Source organism: Spermophilus citellus, assembly GCF_964194105.1.
Source record: "Spermophilus citellus genome assembly, chromosome: 2".
NCBI lineage: Eukaryota > Metazoa > Chordata > Mammalia > Rodentia > Sciuridae > Spermophilus > Spermophilus citellus.
The window spans coordinates 239,664,267-239,685,904 of record NC_138183.1 but is presented as its reverse complement, the minus strand read 5'-3'; the positions used below and the strand labels follow the sequence as shown (position 1 = coordinate 239,685,904).

The 21,638-nt window shown below is 35.1% G+C and overlaps 1 protein-coding gene across 1 annotated transcript; it reads left to right on the top strand.

The window, feature by feature from the left end:
• Positions 1–14,103: 14,103 nt before the first annotated feature.
• On the top strand, positions 14,104–15,030 carry LOC308641821 (olfactory receptor 4P4-like; the record flags this gene model as incomplete). Its single annotated transcript, XM_081280408.1, has 1 exon — positions 14,104–15,030. One exon carries the CDS (start codon positions 14,104–14,106, stop codon positions 15,028–15,030), a length of 927 nt encoding a protein of 308 aa, XP_081136534.1.
• Between the last annotated feature and the right edge of the window lie 6,608 nt (positions 15,031–21,638).

Genomic DNA, 21,638 nt, shown 5'->3' with positions numbered 1-21,638 from the left:
GCCTAAATATTCAGGAGGACCTGGAGTCATCAGAAAAATGGCCATATAAAGAACTCAAGGAACACCTTAGACAGATGGAAAGGAACCTTAAAGATCACATTGAAAAGGAATTACAAAAACAGATAAAAGAAGAAGTTAAGAATCTTTATCAGGAAATAGAGATTATTAAAAAAAATCAAACAATAATTCTAGAAATGAAGGAAACGATAAACCAAATTAAAAACTCAATCGAGACTATCACTAACAGAGTGGAGCAAGTAGAAGCCAGAACGTCAGATAATGAAGACAAAATATATCAACTTGAAAAGAGTCTAGCCAACTCAGATAGGCTGGTAAAAAATCACGAGAAAAACATCCAAGAGATTTTGGATAACTTAAAAAAACCAAACTTACGAGTCATCGGGGTAGAGGAAGGCACAGAGATTCATGCCAAGGGAATGAATAACCTGCTGAATGAGATAATTACAGAAAACTTTCCAGAAATAAAAAAGGAAACAGATATACAAATTGTAGATGCATACAGGACACCGAGCACACAAAATCACAGTAGACCAACGCCAAGACACATTGTTATGAAGCTATCCAATATACAGAACAAGGAGAAAATATTAAAAGCTACAAGAGAAAAGAGACAGATTACATTTAGGGGTAAACCAATAAGGTTGACAACGGATTTTTCATCACAGACGCTGAAAGCGAGAAGATCCTGGAACAACGTATTTCAAACACTGAAAGACAATGGATGCCAACCAAGAATTCTGTATCCAGCAAAATTAAGCTTCAGATACGACAACGAAATAAAAATCTTTCAGGATAAACAAAAGCTAAAAGAATTTGTAGCCAGAAAACCAGCATTGCAAAGCGTCTTGAGCAAAACTCTACACGAGGAAGAAATGGAAAACAATAACCAAAACCATCAGCAGGAAGTGCCTCGGTAAAGACAGAGGAAGGGGGGAAAGCTAATCATGGAGAAACAAACTAAATTAGGGTGAAAAAAAAAAAAGATAAATAATCAAACATGGCAGGAAATACAAACCATATATCAATAGTAACTCTAAACGTTAATGGCTTAAACTCTCCAATAAAGCGACATAGGCTGGTAACATGGATTAAAAAAACAAACCCAACAATATGTTGCATCCAGGAGACACATCTGATTGGAAAAGACATACACAGACTCAAGGTAAAAGGTTGGGAAAAAATATACCAAGCACACGGTCCTCGTAAGCAAGCAGGCGTGGCCATTCTCATATCGAATAAAATCGACTTCAAGACTAAGTTAATCAAAAGGGATAAGGAAGGACATTATATACTGTTAAAAGGAACCATTCACCAACAAGACATAACAATTATCAATATTTATGCACCAAATAATGGCGCTGCGACGTTCATAAAACAAACTCTCCTCAAGTTCAAGAATCAAATAGACCACAACACAATAATCATGGGTGACTTCAACACACCTCTCTCACCATTGGACAGATCCTCCAAACAAAAGTTGAATAAAGAAACTATTGACCTCAATATCACTATCAATAACCTAGACTTAACTGACATATATAGAATATATCAACCATCATCAAGTGGATATACTTTTTTCTCAGCAGCACATGGAACCTTCTCAAAAATAGACCATATATTATGCCATAGGGCAACCCTCGGTAAATACAAAGGGGTTGAGATAATACCATGCACTCTATCAGATCATAATGGAATGAAACTGGAAATCAATGATAAAAGAAGGAAGGAAAAATCCTACTTCACATGGACAATGAACAATATGTTACTGAATGATCAATGGGTTACAGAAGACATAAAGGAGGAAATCAAAAAATTCTTAGAGATAAATGAAAATACAGAAACAACATATCGGAATCTATGGGACACAATGAAAGCAGTTTTAAGAGGGAAATTCATTGCCTGGAGGTCATTCCTCAAAAAAAGGAAAAACCAACAAATAAATGAGCTCACACTTCATCTCAAAGCCCTAGAAAAGGAAGAGCAAAACAATAGCAAATGTAGCAGAAGGCAAGAGCTAATTAAAATCAGAGCAGAAATCAATGAAATTGAAACAAAAGAAACTATTGAAAAAATTAACAAAACAAAAAGTTGGTTCTTTGAAAAAATAAATAAGATCGACAGACCCCTAGCCATACTAACGAAGAGAAGAAGAGAAAGAACTCAAATCACTAACATACGGGATGAAAAAGGCAATATTACAACAGACGCTTCAGAAATACAGAAAACAATTAGAAATTATTTTGAAAACCTATATTCCAATAAGATAGAAGAAAGTGAAGACATCGATAAATTCCTTAAGTCATATGATTTGCCCAGACTGAGTCAGGAGGAAACTCACAACTTAAACAGACCAATATCAATAGATGAAATAGAAGAAGTAATCAAAAAACTTCCAACCAAGAAAAGTCCAGGACCGGATGGGTATACAGCGGAGTTCTACAAAACCTTTAAAGAAGAATTAATACCAATACTTTTCAAGTTATTTCAGGAAATAGAAAAAGAGGGAGCTCTTCCAAATTCATTCTATGAGGCCAACATCACCCTGATTCCGAAACCAGACAAAGACACCTCAAAGAAAGAAAACTACAGACCAATATCTCTAATGAACCTAGATGCAAAAATCCTCAATAAAATTCTGGCGAATCGGATACAAAGACATATCAAAAAAATTGTGCACCATGATCAAGTAGGATTCATCCCTGGGATGCAAGGATGGTTCAATATACGGAAATCAATAAATGTTATCCACCACATCAATAGGCTTAAAGATAAGAACCATATGATCATCTCGATAGACGCAGAGAAAGCATTTGACAAAGTACAGCATCCCTTTATGTTCAAAACATTAGAAAAAATAGGGATAACAGGAACTTACCTCGACATTGTAAAAGCTATCTATGCTAAGCCTCAGGCTAGCATCATTCTGAATGGAGAAAAATTGAAGGCATTCCCTCTAAAATCTGGAACAAGACAGGGATGCCCCCTATCACCACTTCTATTCAATATAGTTCTCGAAACACTGGCCAGAGCAATTAGACAGACGAAAGAAATTAAAGGCATAAAAATAGGAAAAGAAGAACTTAAATTATCACTATTTGCGGATGACATGATTCTATACCTAGAAGACCCAAAACGGTCTACAAAAAAACTACTAGAACTAATTAATGAATTCAGCAAAGTGGCAGGATATAAAATTAACACACATAAATCAAAGGCATTTCTGTATATCAGTGACAAAACTTCTGAAATGGAAATGAGGAAAAACACTCCATTCACAATAACCTCAAGAAAAATAAAATACTTGGGAATCAACCTAACAAAAGAGGTGAAAGACCTATACAATGAAAACTACAGAACCCTAAAGAAAGAAATAGAAGAGGATCTTAGAAGATGGAAAAATATACCCTGTTCATGGATAGGCAGAACTAACATCATCAAAATGGCGATTTTACCGAAAGTTCTCTATAGGTTCAATGCAATGCCAATCAAAATCCCAATGGCATTTCTTGTAGAAATAGATAAAGCAATCATGAAATTCATATGGAATAATAAAAGACCCAGAATAGCAAAAACAATTCTAAGCAGGAAGTGTGAATCAGGTGGTATAGCGATACCAGATTTCAAACTTTATTACAGAGCAATAGTAATAAAAACAGCATGGTACTGGTACCAGAACAGGCGGGTGGACCAATGGTACAGAATAGAGGACACAGAGACTAACCCACAAAGCTACAACTATCTTATACTTGATAAAGGAGCTAAAAACATGCAATGGAGAAAGGATAGCATCTTCAACAAATGGTGTTGGGAAAACTGGAAATCCATATGCAACAAAATGAAACTGAATCCCCTCCTCTCGCCATGCACAAAAGTCAACTCAAAGTGGATAAAGGAGCTAGATATCAAATCAGAGACTCTCCGTCTGATAGAAGAAAAAGTTGGCTCCGATCTACAGATTGTGGGGACGGGCTCAAAATTCCTTAATAGGACACCCATAGCACAAGAGTTAATAACAAGAATCAACAAATGGGACTTTCTTAAACTGAAAAGTTTTTTCTCAGCAAGAGAAACAATAAGAGAGGTAAATAGGGAGCCTACATCCTGGGAACAAATTTTTACTCCTCACACTTCAGATAGAGCCCTAATATCCAGAGTATACAGAGAACTCAAAAAATTAGACAATAGGAAAACAAATAACCCAATCAACAAATGGGCCAAGGATATGAACAAACACTTCACAGAGGAGGACATACAATCAATCAACAAGTACATGAAAAAATGCTCACCATCTCTAGCAGTCAAGGAAATGCAAATCAAAACCACCCTAAGATACCACCTCACCCCAGTAAGATTGGCAGCCATGATGAAGTCAAACAACAACAAGTGCTGGCGAGGATGTGGGGAAAAGGGTACTCTTGTTCACTGCTGGTGGGACTGCAAACGGGTGCGGCCAATTTGGAAAGCAGTGTGGAGATTCCTGGGAAAGCTGGGAATGGAACCACCATTTGACCCAGCTATTGCCCTACTCGGACTATTTCCTGAAGACCTTAAAAGAGCACACTACAGGGATACTGCCACATCGATGTTCATAGCAGCACAATTCACAATTGCTAGACTGTGGAACCAACCCAGATGCCCTTCAATAGATGAATGGATAAAAAAATGTGGCATTTATACACCATGGAATATTACGCAGCACTAAAAAATGACAAAATCACGGAATTTGCAGGGAAATGGATGGCACTAGAGCAGATTATGCTTAGTGAAGCTAGCCAATCCCTAAAAAACAAATACCAAATGTCTTCCTTGATATAATGAGAGCAACTAAGAACGGAACAGGGAGGATGAGCAGGAAGAAAAGACTAGCATTAAACAGAGACATGAGGCGGGAGGGAAAGGGAGAAAAAAAGGGAAATCACATGTAAATGGAGGGAGACCCCCATTGTTATACAAAATTACATTTAAGAGTTTACTAGGGGAATGGGATAACAAACATGGAGGGAAATGAATTACAGTAGATGGGGTAGAGAGAGAAGATGGGAGGGGAGGGGAGGGGGGATAGTAGAGGATAGGAAAGGTAGCAGAATACAACAGTCACTAATATGGCAGTATGTAAAAATGTGATGTGTAACCGATGTGATTCTGCAATCTGTATTTGGGGAAAAAATGGGAGTTCATAACCCAATTGATTCTATTTTATGAAATATGATTAGTCATGAGCTTTGTAAAGTTGTGAACATCCAATAAAAAAAAAAACAAAACAAAACAAAACAAAAAAAAAAGAGCAGAAAGATCACAAAAAAAAAAAAAAAAAAAGCCTCCATCAGCAGCCTTTATAATTCTGCCTCCTTTTGGTTGCTGCTGCCTGACCTTACATCCTTGCCACTGCCTGAATATTATTAGCCTAGAATTTTTTTTTCACCAGATTCAGAAGTCTACCATCTTTAAATTCAGCCCACCGAGTCTCAGGACATGAGGAAAATGTAGACAACTTTTTTGCCAGCTTATTTTGAGGTTCATGATTTCAGAGGTCTCAATACATAGTCAGTGGACTCCATTCCTCAGAGTTCAAGGTGAGGTAGAACATCATGGTGAGAGATTGTTGCAGAGAAAGCAGCTGGAGCTCACCAGGAACAAAATATATACCCTAAAAGAAAGCCCCCCATGACCCAATTCCTCCAGCCACACCCTACCTACCTATAGTTACCAGCCAGTTAATCCCTATCAGTGGGTGAATGCACTGAGTGGGTTAAGGCTAATAAGTCAAATATTTCACTTTCTTGCAATGTCTCACACATGAGCTTTTGGAAGACACCTCATATTGAAACCATAACATAAGTGGAAGTCAGAGGGGAAGAAGGAAAACAAGTAACTTCATGAAAATAGAAGGGAGATCAAGAGAGTAAAGGAAGGAGATCAGAGGAAGGAGGGAGGAGGGAAGACCAAGGGGTGGTGCTGTATGGTGAAATTAATCAAATTACAGTATATGCATGTGTAAGTATGTCACTATAAAACCCATTATTCAGTAAAATTAGTATGCTGCAATGTGAAATAAAAGAAAAAAATCATCTTCAAATCTCATTATGTTCTCAGTTAGTTTTAGACATAGCTTAAGAAAAGAATATAAATTAATCCTTTAATTATAAGTTAATTTGCCATCATCACATAAAATGATGCAGATTTTCTAAGAAATTTTTTTTCATTGTTGTTGAACTTCTACTACAAATGGACTTGGAGGAAAATATAAACTCTATTCGAAAGTCTTAATTTTATTTAAATCCTACCTATATAATTCAAAATTTACACCTGACTTTGAAATTGTTAGCTCATTATTTCATTATCATATTTTATTCTGTGAACTCACAAATACTTCTTATGTGTCTAACCTTTATAAAGTGTGACCATTCACACTTACTGTAGTGTTATAGTATCTTACCTGTGTCAACTTGCCAAATTACCTCTTTGCGCTTCTGTGGAAATATTAACAATGCTATATCATGCATGAAATTAAAATATATCTGTTAAAATAAAAATAATTTTATAGTGCTTTTGACAATTTTAGCACATTTTAAAGAATGTTTAAAATAAATAGATGAAAGTCAAGAAGGAGTAGATCCTAATGTCATTTGGTGTATAGTCATTAGAGAAAAGAAGAGCAGTTTGATTAAAAGAAAACACAAAACTTAACTATGAAAGAACAATCAAGTGATCTGGAGATGCTTATCTTTAGGAGTGAATGAAATTACATGAGTTATTGAATAAGGTTTTAGGAAAAGCAATATAATAGGGAAAAGCTTTATGGAAATGGGGGGGGGATTTCAGTTTGACCTTAATTGTGTTAAGAAAAAGAAAAATCCCTTCACTATTAATATATCATGAGCCTTGATAGCAGAAGAGGAAGATTATTAATGCTTATAATTAATAAAGATTTATTTCCTGAATAAACAGAGAAGACTACTTTTTCAAAAAAATTTGGTCACTAACCATAAAACCTATTCTAAATATTTAAAATTATATATTTAAAACAATTTAAAAATCACATTAGAAAACCCAAACAACAGTAAAAATTATGAGAGTTTCTTGTTGCTAGATTTTCCAAGAATTACCATAGGGATTGCTATTGGGTTTGTACCCAGGTCCCTCCAGTGCCTTTAAATACATCTCCCAACTCTATGTGCAGCTTCTTCAGGAGCCTCTAGACTCCTGCATTTAGGGAACTGGTGTTGGATGCTCATTATTGTAAGGAAGGAAGCAAAAGCAAAAGTCCCATATGCATTTGATGATTCTCTTGCAGCATTGTGATGTAATTCTCATTCTCATTCTGAGTACACAGAGTGATTTTTTTAAAGATACATGTTTATTTTAAATATGATTTAAATATGATATCTATAAAACATGAGGACTTTTTCACTTCATTTATGCTTAAGATATCTGCTTCTTATTTTGGATTAGAATTTAGACTTTTTTCATTTGATGTTATGAATTCAAGAATAAAAATATTGCTTCAAAGACTAATTGGAATTTAATGAAGACAATGTAAGTTTTTATTATTTTCATCTCATTTTACATCTTCCTCTGCTTTGTTTTTCTTGCATGCCTAAGTCTATGTAAAAGTTATCATTTTGAATAATCATAGCATCAAGTATGCTTATTTTCCTGTTTTACAAGAACATTTTTTCCATGGATAAATATTCTAAAAATATAGCTGATTGGTAACTATTTTTTTTGTAACTTGTAGATTTTTAGCTTAAGTCACCATTTTTCATTTTAATATATTATCAGAAAATTTTAAGGAATCTGTTCTAACAGAAATTTGACAATGAGAAGAGTGTACCAATGTCCTAGTTTCAAATTTGGGACTCTCAGAGGCTGCAAAAGAAGTTAAAATAAACTACTGAATGTTTTTTGTTCTGTTTCAGATAGCAAAGGAATGTTAAAACTCATAAAAATTTAAAAGTGTTATCAAATAATTAAATAAAATGAGCAATAAGTAGAATATAAACAAGAAAATTATGGAAACTATTGATTTGATCAATTGATGAATTATTTGACTTTCTTTCTGTATTTATTTTGTGGGGCTGCAGTTGGAACCCTGGGTTTGCACATACTAGGTGAGTGCTCTGTCACTGAGTCACATCCCCAGCCACTGCTTCCTTATTTTCTCAAGAAGAAATAGATTCCAAAAGAGTTGTGAGGGAGAGGATTTTCCTGAATTAAATAATGGGTATGAGATATGAAAGGAGGGTGTCTGTTCTTGGTCTTAATGTATCATAGATTCCTTAAAGTTTTGGAATTGAAGTTTAATGTGGTGTTGTCATAGAAGAAAATTTCAGTAGCCACAATTGAAGTTTTAATTGCATAATGAATGACTATTCATTTAACAAAAGTAGAGTGAGTGTGTGTGTATATGATAATATGTATGTATGATATATATATATATATATATATATATATATATATATATGATGTACATATATAATTTCTCTAAAAAGAGAGGAATATAAACTATGAAATAACCTAAGTATAATATAGATACATTATTTTCTGGAAGTCCTTGATTACATTATTCTTATTTATAAAAGAGAGATTACCTAAAGATATTAGAAGTCTTCTCAAATATTAGAAGTCTTCTAAAATATTAGAAGTCTTCTCAAATAAATGGGTTAGCTTGATTTCACTTCATCCATTTGTAAAATTAGAAATCCTATTATATACCCAATATCCTGGTAATTAAAGTTCACTAGAGTAGTTATAAAAGTAAGTTTAAACTTCTGTCGAATCTATACTTAGCGATGTGCCAAATCTAATGAAAATAATTTATATACTGAGCTTCTCAGTCTTAAGAATTTAGAGAACATTAATACATTTAAAATTAAAAATAAAGGAGATTATTTTAGTTATTACAATGTGTTTTAAGTTCACATTTTTTACATATTTTATATGAACAATTTTATTTGATTTTATTCACAAGCATCCTGTGTGTTAGATAATATTATCAGGCTCTTACAAACGATAGAACCCATGCTCAAAGAGTGATGTAAACTGCTTAATTATTCAGTGACTAAGAGGTAGACCATATATTGGAATCAACTTAGTCTAAATCAAGCAGCACACTCACCCACAATGATAACCTCTCTCCCTCCCTCATGGATAAAGCTTCCAATTATGTTTTAGGAGTTAGAGGTAAATCTTGTTTCCTAAGAGGACAATTTCTGTAGACCAAAGAAATCAAGACAACTGTAAACATTACAGGTTATTTTTTTTCCTTTTTCATTCTTTTGTAGAAGAATGAAACATTGCACTGACGATGGCTTAAATATGATGATGTTTCTCCTCAGTGCACACAAATCATGCTGCAGAATGTGTGATACACCCTGGGAATTCAGCAGTTAAAACTATGATAACAGTTAGTTTTAGTTTGACCAAAAAAAAAAAGTCAAATAAGAAAAAATTATAAATTGACTCCTCAATGTCAGCTATTAAGTTTTAGAGAACAACATGGAATTATTAAAATCCTACTAGGAATTTAAAAGTATATCAAGAGTTTACTCTTGCTTATAATAAAATCAAATCCATATATAGTTGATCTATATCTATTCTCATTTACATAATTGAAGAAACACTGTGGTAACTAGTTAGCAACAAGTTATGTAAGGGTTTGCTGAATTCCAGTAAAAGTAATATTGAAACAATATGTTAATTTAATGTTTGTTAATAAAGAAATCAAAATACTTTATTTTGATTATAATCCTTTTGGGACATCACTCCCTTAATTCCTCAGATGTACCTGTTTCCTTCTGTACTTTTTTCTATTTATTTATAAGCACACGGATGCTCATTGAAACTCCTTCGTATTTCTTGTGATTTCATGAAACAAAATTGTTATCATAATCTTTTCCACATATGTGTATCTTATTTGCTTTCTTCTCAATAATATCTCTTAATGTTTTATCCCAGTTGTATGTGCTGTGTAGACCCACTTAAGACATTTATTTAAGTTTCTACCTGTTATTCCATGATAAAATATATCATAGCTTATTTTCCCCATTCTATCATTAGCAGGTATTTAGATCAATTCCCTTTTTTAAGAGTGATCAAGGCTTCAGTGAATATTCTTGTGAATTCTTTGTGAGGCAGTTTTACTAGGTTAAATGCTTATTCTCTAAACCATTGTCACATTTTTATAAATAGGCTTTTAGATTTTATTTTTACAAGGCTGATGAGTGAGACTATTATCTCAATGTCATTTAATTTTCATTTCCCTGATTCTAATGAATGGGAGAATTTTTATATACGTCATCATGCCATTATAATTTCCTTTCTGTAGATCATCATTCAAATTTTGCTGTTTTACCAAAAGTGAGTGACTTAGATTCATATTGTAGATATGAAAGAGTTATAAATATTTATTAACATTTTGTCACTTTTTTAAAAAAAATAAAAAAGAAAGTTTATTGCTTTGCTGGCAAAAGAGAAACACAGGAGACTCCTCTCCCAAAGGCTGTGATTCTGCCCATCAGCAGAAACAGGGCTTTTAAAGAGGCAATTCAAAGATTATATGCCACTGTGTTTTCTGCTTGGAGTTATAATTTACTGGTTAATTTGGAAGATAGTCATTTTTGAGATCTTCTGGTACCATCCCTAAAGTCTGGATTATTTCCTTCCTATGGTAGCTGTGTATTGGAGGACAGATAACTGCCTAGAATGGAGAAAAAGGGTAATCCTTTTTGCCCCTGAGATTAAGGAGGGGGCAAGGTTGGGGAAGGGCACATAAAGAGGAAGATAAAGAACCAGGACCATTTTAAATGTAAGTTACAGTGGCAGAGCAGCAAGGGCTACATTCAAAGCATAAAGTGCACCGCTGTTACATTCCCCCACTGTCAATTTCTGCATTACATTTTTATGGAATAATGGGTGATGACATCTCCAAACTGCTTCCTGCTGAAAGAGGGAGAAGTTGGGGAAAGTAACCCAAAGTGCTTGTTCTCTGCACAGTTAAGGGCATTCAGCATTAGAGAGGTTAGTAGAGCCACAGTGGCAGATGTCAGGTGACTAGAAAAGCCATATATATAGCACAGGGATCATGCTAAGACAACAAAGCAGCAAAACATTAATTTTTTTTATAAACAATTAGCAGAAAATAAATTAGTATTTCAGTCAGTTTCTGGAAACCATGAAGACAGTAACTCATAACCTTATCAGTGAAGAAGGAGATTGAGTTTATCATTGTAGGAACTTAGGAGGATTTATAAGTCTATGAGATCAAAATATTGATCTGCTCTTATCAAGATAATTTTCTTGCATTTGTTAGGTTTTATTAGTTGGGGGAAAGTAAGTTTTAAAGGAATTAGGGTTTGTACCTGTTTCAAAGTCTGAAATGATTACTTTGTAACTGGTTAAACTGTTACTTAGGTTAAAACAATATAGTTGACCTGCTAAATATATGTTATTTGGTATATGTATGGATCTGAGAACTATACCTGTCTAAGCCTTTTCTATGTATTATGTAAAAGTTTATTTTAAAAAGTTGATGCAATTTCACTGGTGAGATAACCAATAAGTGCTGTCTTTTATACACTGCATCTTACGAAGAAGGGCCACATTGTCAATTGAAGACCTGTCTTACATCTGTTTGCTTTGACTAAGTCAATTTCTGATCATTAACACTGTTTTATAAATGTATAAAATATTTAAGGCTATATTTTGAATTTTGTTAACTCAAGAAGACCTTTGATTATTGTTATAGTACACTCTGGATTCTAAATTATACTTTAAAAGTTAAACTTAGTTAAAGGTAAACTTTAGGAGAGGACTTTGCCAAGTTGGTGTTCTCTAAACTAAAATTATGTGTTGCAAAAGTTTCAGATTTGTATAAAAATGGCAAATTTGGTTGGCATTTATTCCTGTCATTTGATGTTTTATACCTAGATAAAGTAACCTGTTATAAAAAGTTATACATCAAATTTTGCATTACCCTTCACACTGGAATTGGAATTCAAATGCATTTTTGGAAGATAATACAGAGAGCCTGAGCTGTTTAAGGTGACACTGTAAAACATAGAAGTATTCTGGCACTTTTTCCACAAACAGAAAAAGTTAAGAGCTCTCTTAGCCTTTCTTTGATTCATGTCTCAGATTTAATGTGGTATTATGTTATTTGTAAAGATCCCTGCCTCCCACCTTACTTCATGTTAGAATGGCTCCAAAACAGGCTAGACTCTGGCTCTTTTAAAGTGGTGTCAAGGATAGATTTTTTTGTTGTACTGTGATCTCAAATAGGGAGTATAATGTATAACTATGTAAAAGTTCAAGACCATTTTTTTTACTTTTTAAAATAATTTCTTAATATGGAATTCTGTCATATATTATATTTAGGAGTATTATATATTTTATTACAAATTTTCTTGTTAAATATTAGTTACAGAGCAATCCAGTATTTTGAAATGTTACTTTAAACATAGATTAAATCTAATGTATTTAAGTGTTTTTTGCCTGTGTTTGAGTTCTGTCATCTGTATTTAATAACATTTCTTTACTTGTCATACATTTTTCATATACTTCAATTTTCGAAAAGATGTCTTAATCTATGCTGAATATTGACTCGTGCTGAATTTTGAAATGTACTTTTCAAATTTTACTAAAAACTTTTGTCACAATTCTGGATTTAATTATTGACTGTATCAGTTAATTTGGGACAAACTAAGTTTTTTTTTACTACATTCTTTCGCCACCATAAACCACAAATATATTTACTGGTTTTCATCTTTTTATATTTCCAATAAAATTCCATATTCAAGGATAATTTTCCATTTTCAGGGATGGTATAGGTTTAACAATTTTCAATCTTTTACTCAAAAAATTCAGGTCCATTGCAATTGCACTTTTGCAACACTTCTAAAGAGTGCCACCCCACCAAAAAAAAAAAAAAAAAATTAAACCAGAATCTGTTAAGGTTCATAAATGGGCTTTGAATCACATGTCTATAAAATGTCAAGCTTGTCAATGTTACTCCAGGTTGCAGAAAGGAAATAAGAGATGTAGTGTGGTAATTTGCATCAAATAAATCTTTCTTTCTTTCTTTCTTCTTCTTTTTGTTTTTTTTTTACTGGCACATTCCAGGATTTGACAATGAACATATAGTGAGCCTGGTGAATTAAAAAAAAATGTGATTGAATTCAGAGATCCAAGGTAATGAAAAATATGAAATGAAGAAAAATCTCTGAATGTAAGTTTCTCTGCAAGTGAGATATTGCAAAAAGAAAAGCTAGAAAATCTGACAACAGGACAAACATGGTGAGAACTTGAGAAGTCCTGGATGAGACTGTAAAATGAACTTGGAAATAAGGTAGTGTCTAGGAAGCAATAGCAATTTTGGAGGCTCATACAAGAGATTAACCCTCTTCTCTGAATATTGGCTTGTTTCTGTTCCTCTCCCACTTAAAAAAAAAAGAAAGAAAAGAAAAGAAAAAAAAGAAAAAGAAAAGAAAAAAATGTTGTTGTTGTTTTTTTCATTTTAATTCATAAAGGCACTTTATGAGATTGTTATCCAGAAGGTTAATATTTGACATAATGAGTTAACTGAAGAATAGTGTCACTAGACATGATCGACGTTTAAATTTATCAGTATAAAAGAACTGAATATCCATTATGCCTTTGAAGAATAGACAACTCTTGACTTTTAAAACTCCCTGGAGATTTCAAAGCTACTATTAAACTGTAATACTGAAATGTACCTTAAAATTAAACTGGAAAACTGTGTTGTGTGTTTAAAGTATTCACCCTGATGTTCATGGTAAGTGTGAGGGTTTGAAATTAATTGCAATCACAATTAATTTATTGTCTGTGCTATTATTGTGAGAGTGTGTCTGCCCTAATGAACTGCATTCTATTTGTACGTTTTCTATGTATATTATCCATCGCTCTACCCCTAGTGCTGATTATTCTGGATGATTCATAATAAACAATCAATATATACATTTACTAAACAAACACATGGTTTTGAATATAAATCTATGATTTCCACTGGTCTAGTGTTTCAGGTATATTAACCTCTCCCTTTAAATAATCGAACCCATGGAAACAATGGAATATGAAAACATTACTGAATTTATTCTCCTGGGACTATTTAGTAATGAGGATGCAAAGGCTACCTGCTCTGTGATATTTTCACTTTGCTATCTTGCAATTCTCTCAGGAAACCTGGCTGTTCTTCTCACCATCAGGGGAAGCCACCTTGGTGAGCAACCCATGTATTTTTTCCTCAGCTACCTGTCCTTCATGGATGTCTGCTTTACTTCCACAGTGGTCCCCAAACTGATCATAGACTTATTGGTTCAGTGGAAGACCATCTCTTTCAGTGGCTGCATGTCCCAGATGTTTTATGCCCACTTCTTTGGAGCCACTGAGATCTTTATCTTGGTGGCCATGGCCTATGATCGCTACGTAGCCATCTGTAGACCCCTTCACTATATGGTCATCATGAGCAGACGGGTGTGCTATATTCTTGTGATGGCTTCTGTTGTTGGAGGCTTTGCCCATTCACTGATGCAGGTATTAATTATTATTCAACTTCCTTTCTGTGGCCCCAATCAGATAGACCACTATTTCTGTGACGTCTTCCCCTTGTTGAAGTTGGCCTGCATGGACACGGGGCTCTTGAAAATTATAATTGTCACCACCACAGGGGTGTTGTCCATTTTGACCTTTGTTGCCTTGGTAATTTCTTACATCATCATCCTGTTCACTTTGAGGACTCACTCATCTGAGGGCCGCCGCAAAGCCCTCTCCACCTGTGGCTCACACATCACCGTTGTGTTCATGTTCTTCTTGCCCCTCATCTTCACCTATGTCCCTATGGCCGATTCTTTCAGTGATGACAAAGTGTTTGCTCTGTTTTACACCATGATTGCCCCCTTGTTCAACCCTCTCATCTACACACTGAGAAACACAGACATGAAGAATGCCATGAGGAAAGTGTGGGACCCCAAAAAATTATTTGAAAAGAATTGAAGCCTCTGGTTTTGGAATCACTTGCCTGATCTTGCTCTCTTCACTGAATCAATGTCAGGAAACATCAGGTGCAGAGAGATGTGTGTCACCCACAGTTGCAAGCCTTGAAGAGAGAAGACCCCTGGCCATTTTCTTTCCGTTGATTTACATTTCTGAGACTGTTCACAAGCGAAGTGAACCAGATGATCCCTAGGTCCTTCCCAGCTCTGATATTCTAAAAGTTATTTTGTCCTTCATAACCCAAGACAAAAGGAACATTATGTTACTGATCTTGAAGCAAATTAGAAACACTGCATGATTCAGCTGTTGTGCCCTCTCTTAGGAAATGGGTATCTCAACTGAGACATCTGTTATAGACACAGAGAATGAAGAACTTCTTTTCTGAGGTTTCCATTGCAATTAAAAAATGAAGAAATGTGGAAAAAATGTATCTGTTGTGTATTTTTTTTTAGATCTGTAACAAATTAAGATTTGAAAATAGTGTGACACAATGTAGTTTTCCTACTCACGTTGTAAATGATGGAGATTATTGTAAGCTATCCTTAATAACCTGTAGGTGAAATTTTTATTAATCAGAAGTTACAAATTGAGGTAATGTCATCATCAAATGGATGAAATACAAACTTCTGTCATTCCTCCTCCCATAGAAATATCAATTTGAACAACTGTCAATGTACAAATATCTCTTCATAATAGTTAAAGTAACTAAGTAAGTGTTTATAGCACCTGAATGTGTAACACGGACATTAGAAAAGATGAATTGAAAAAGGCAGGAAGAACAGTTTTATTTTATGGGTGTCACCCATTTTCACATCCCCAGGCATGAAGAGAAAGACTCCCTGTCAGGACAGAAGAGGGAAGGGAGCACTGCACTTTGCCCTAGACCCCTAAGCAGGGCCTGCCTCAGTGAAATCTAGTGCTGTGCAGACTCTTAGAGCTCCAGATTCTAGTCCCTGTACCTGTGGACTGAGCTTCTTGCTCACCATGGTACCAGAGGCCCAGACTCTAGGCCTGCCTGGAAGATATTGGGGCCTGACTCACCACTAGCCCAATTCGAGTAGCCCTAAGCTCTAGACCAATCCCACCAAATGACTGATCTTGGCCCCAAGCACTAGAATGGTCCGAGAACCCTAGTTCAGGCTGGTACCCACAAACTCAGTCTCCAAGTAGACCCTTCAGGTATAAGCTCCAAGCTGGCAGCCATGGACTGAACTTCCAAGTCTGCCCTATTGTCAGGCAAGATTCTGTAGCCCCAGATCCAAGCCTGTCCCATAGCACCAGGATTCAGGCCCACTCCAGCACCAGGTTGGCTGCTGTGACCCAATTCATCAGGCCAGCACCACTGAATCAGAGTCCAAGACAAAGCCTGCAGACACAGACTCCAGAATGGTACCATAGACTGAACTTCCAAGCCCTCCCTCATGCCAAACAGGATCCTGTGATCCCAGGTTCTGGGCCCATTTCTGTTCCAGGATAGTCCCCCTGACCTCAGGCACAGACTGGTGCTGTGGATACAGACTCCTTGTCCAATAAGCGGCATGTAAGTCACCATGACCTCACACTGAAGGCCAGCCCCTTCAGCCACACCAAATGCAAATTAAGGGGCCAGTCTTTTCCTAGTAGTCCCCATTGCTAGACCAGCTCCCCCAATGTCAGGCCTCTGAACCATTCTTGTTGAGCCAGGTTCCAGCTTTCCCCCCAAGGGCACTAGCTTCCTGATCAGCATCCACATACCCAACTTGCAGGCTAACCTTAGTGGTCCAAGTTTACTCCAGCAGACCCCAAGGCCAGGATATTTCCCATGAACTGAAATTCCAGTATCACCCCTATAAACCCAGGCTCCAAGCCAGTCACCACAGACTCACAAGCTCATCTGGAGATTCAGTCTCCAGGCCAGGTCTTAGGCACTGAGGCTATTGGGTCATCTCAGTGGTAGAGGAACAAGGCCTAATCTAGTACTTAGCAGCCCCTGTAGATTAGACTGGCCCCTGTGGACACATCCACCCTCACATAATCAAGAGACCCATCTCAGTGGGTCCAGGATTCACGATAAATTTCATGGACCTAGATACGGGGCCTGCCAATTCCTGCTTACATTTCCCATCTTGTACATTCTTGTGCTTTCAGTCCACAGCAAGGTTTTCATGTCATGAATTCACAGCTCACATGTTGAAATCCTAACCCCAGCTGAGATGCCATTAGGAGATGGAAGCTTAAGGAGGTAATTCAATTAGTAAAGGAAGAGTCCTCATGCATGGAATTAATTGGTGCCATGATAACAAGAGACAGGACCCTTATTCCCTCCCTCTCTGCTCTCTGCCATAGAGAACTTGGCAAGAGGATGGACACCTAAAAATCAGCAAGAGGCCCTTCCCAACAATCAAATCAACTGACACCTTAATAATGAACTTCCTAGTCTCCAGAACTGTGAGAAATAAATATTTGAGCCACCTAGTCTTGTGTATTTGTTCTAAGAGGTTTGAATGGCTAAAGTCCTTGGCATATCAATCATATTTGTTTAATTCCTGGTCTGAAAATACTGACAGCCCTGCCAATCTGCTTCTAGTTCTGCTGTCTACATTGTCTTTTAAACTGTGTTCTTGGGGCTGTGGATGTGGCTCAAGCGGTAGCACCCTCTCCTGGCATGCGTGCAGCCCGGGTTCGATCCTCAGCACCACATACAAAGATGTTGTGTCTGCCGAAAACTAAAAAATAAATATTAAAATTCTCTCTCTCTCTCTCTCTCTCTCTCTCTCTCTCTCTCTCTCTCTCTCTCTCTCTCTTCTCTCTCTCTAAAAAAAAACTGTGTTCTTTGTTTTTCTTTGTTTTTACTTTTTATTATACTGTGTAAATATTTTTCTATAGGCATATAAATAGCTCTTTAGCACTGTGGGTTAAGTTGTCAGTAGAAGCGTACTATAGTCTCATGGTAAGTCTCAGTGTAGCAGTGAGCCTGTTCCCTGGACTGTGATTCACAAGTGCTTCATAATCCCCCCTTCTGAGGTTGGACAGGATGGCTGAGGGGACTGGAGTTGGATTTTTTCAACTCTAGGCCAGTTGGCTCCGATAACATCTCAGCAAGTTAGACTGTTAGCTAGTGTTTTCCTAAAGGCTCACCTTTTAAAACAGAATGCACTTTAGTATTTCAAACTGGTTCCTTTATCTGATATTTCTGATAGGAGGACAAGAAAATTTCTGCAAATGCTTACTGTGGGAACTGCATAGAGTTCCAGCAGGTAAAACTCACAGGAGATGCCCCTGACATTAATCTCTTGTCTACTCTGAGCCTCCCAATGTTTGCCAGTTAACAGTTGATGCTTTTCTGCACCAGCACCAGTTAATGTAGAGCTTTCTACTACCCCTGGGTTTTTGCTCCAGTAGCTTATGATTCCGTTTCTGTTACTCTTTCCAGTTTTGGAGTAGTAGTGTACCTTCTGACCGCATTTCTCCTATGGATCCAGGAAGAGCTGACTTTTAAAATTATTCATATATTTACCTTTGTTAGGATACAATGGGGACTCCCAGATGGTTTCAAGCTGAGCTAGATACCAGAACACTTTTGGCTATAAAATGGCACCTGCAATTACTATTGTTAATAGTTTTTTTTTTTTTTTTTAGTCTCTGAGATTATAATAAAATATTATTGTGACTAGTTAGTAAATAACATAATAAATAGAAATTAAGTACATTTTGTCTAAAATATATTGTTAAAGTTTATTTTGAATTAAAGTAAAATTACTGGATATATAAGAACATTAAAAGGTATAATTCTATTTATATTGATTTTTTAAATTTAATTGCTATATATTTTCCTACCATGTATGATTTAAAATTTGCAAAGCATTCTTTACTTTTTGGATTTAAGTAGTCAATTATATTTCAAGAATTTCGAAAGGAAAATATTACGTGATTACATATTCTAGCGCTCTCTATTTCTTCCTGGAGTTTTGAATTTCCATATAATATGTTTTTTCTTGAGCACGATGTAGTTCTCTGGTCATGTGTCTGCTTTTGATTAGCAGGAAAGGTCATTGTTTTAGCTGGTTTTGCAGGGTGTCTTCACTTAATACAGGATTCTGTATTGACACTGCTTTTCCTTACTTTCAATATGCTTTTCTTTTGTGCATCAATACCATAGTTTCTGAAAGAAGTCAGACATCATTACCTTGTTCATTTGTATATAATGGTATAATATGACTTTTTGTCTCTAATTTTAACATTGGTCCTTTATACTTATTTCAATGTGATGTACCTATGTATGACTTACTTTTATATTCCTTCTTGGAGATCACTGATACTTACAATCAAAAATGGAAATATTTCACATATTCCTTCAAATACATTTTCTCCTTTTTAGGACTCTACTTATAATAAGATTAGGTCATTTGACATTGACCTACTACTTATCACTCATCAAGTCACAGTTCATGTGTTAAAAAACATTTTGCTCTGAAATTTTAAAATACAATTTATTTCTGTGTATATTCTTTTGATGAATCTTTAACTGACCCTTTCTTCTGAGTTTCCAAGTCTTGCTGGTTATACCTTCTGATTATTACTTATTTCAGATTTTTTTCTTTCTAATATATGTATTTAAAGTATAAATTTCCTTCTTGGGACTGTGGTTGTAGCTCAGTGGTAGAGAGCTTGCCTAGAATGTGTGAAGCCTTAGGTTCAATCCCTAGGGTGTGTGTGTGTGTGTGTGTGTGTGTGTGTGTGTGTGTATTCCTAATCCTACTTTAGCTGTGTCCAACAAGTTTTGGTATGCTGCCTTTTCATTTTCATTCACTGTATTCCTTTGGAATTTGAGTTTCTTTTTTATCTGAAGGGTATTTCTGACTATCTTTAATATCAAGCCTTTGGAGACTCCCTACTATCATTCTGTCATTGATTTCTAGTTTATTTATACTTCAATTAGAGAGCATATTGTGTATGATTTTAAATTCTTTAAAACTGATCAACTAACGTTATGTCTCACCACATAATCTATGTTGACTTGTATTTTGTAGACATATGAAAATAATGCTATTCTGCTTGTTAAATTGAGTGTTCTATAGGTGACAAATAGTAAATGATGTTGCCTTCTGTACATTTGACAATTTGGAGTTTTTATATTTTGCAGTCTCTATATAGGTTCATAAACATCACGTTCTTATGTCACATTTTATTATTGCAGTTTTCAAGTATTACAAAATTTATCCTCGGTTACATTTATCGCAATAAAATATCCATAAAAAGTTGTGTTTTTGAAGAGAAAAGCAAAATAGAAGGCAAACATAGTAAAGGCACTTTTTAGCTATCTAAATTTGAACATACTAAAATCTTCCTATGAAATGTAAATTACTTTAATGCAAATTATTCATGATTTGTGTCAACTTTCAAATTAATGCTTGTGAATATTTAATACTTCTCAATATTTAAAATAATCGCACACAGAAATTATAGCATTGTACATTTAATAATGGCACTAGTGTCATCTGTGTTGCACAACAGGGAAAATTTGGGGTGGTTTGGGTACATCAATATGTTCATGAAAGATGTACTTATACTAAAATATTATTAAAAATTCCCATAAAGCATTTTAAAATTTTATATTGGAAAGTTAGTCTTTCTGTTGTAAGCACAACTTAAAAATATACTTTATTTCAGAGCAGTTTTGGGGTCACATGAAAGTTACACAGAAAGTACAAGAGAATCCCTTAATACCTGTTCTCTGCCCCTTTCAGTTCCTGTTGTGGCCTCTTGAATTGTTATAATTTTTAAACCAGTGTTAATAAATTTTTAATGAAATGTACAGATTATGTGATTGTTTAATCTTTGTATTGTAGAGTTTTATGACAACTGTGTTGTCATCTATCTATCATTATAGCACCATATAGAAGAGTTTCACTTTTCTTAAAATGTTATGTGCTCCATTTATTTCTCACTCTTCTTCTCTTCCTTAACACCTGGCAACCACTTACTGTTGTGTTACTGTCTTCATTTCTGCCATTTTCAGAAGGAAATTTCATAATTCATATACTTATAATAAATATTTACTACAAAGCTTGAAATCCACTTTTCTGGTATTTCATACTTTGTTAAAATGCATTCATATTTTAAAGTTCATTAACATCAACTGGTTGTATATATATTTTTTATTTTGCAGTAATGAGGACTGAATCACAGGTGCTTTACCACTGAGCTACATTCATAGTCCTTTTTAAAAGTTTGAGACAGAGACTCACTAAGTTGAGGAGGCTGGTCTTGAACTTGTAATCTTCCTGTTTGAACCTCAGCCTCCTGTGTCATTAGGATTACAGAGGTGCACCACTACATCTGACTCAACTGCTTATATTCCTAGCTTCTAGTCCATGTAAAAATATCATTTTTCATTGAGTGGTCTGTGCCACTATCATAACAACTCTATACTATGAGCAAATTTCCACAACTGAAATAATTTAAAGAAACTTGATGTCAATCCCTCAAACTAGAAGGAATCAAATTAGTAAATAAAATATATTTTTGAAAATGAATGATTTTATTAGCAAAATAAAACAAAACAATAAAGTCTTTATAAGATCTAAGCAATCTTCCAGAAGGGTAAAATTCCTGCCCATATTCTGTCA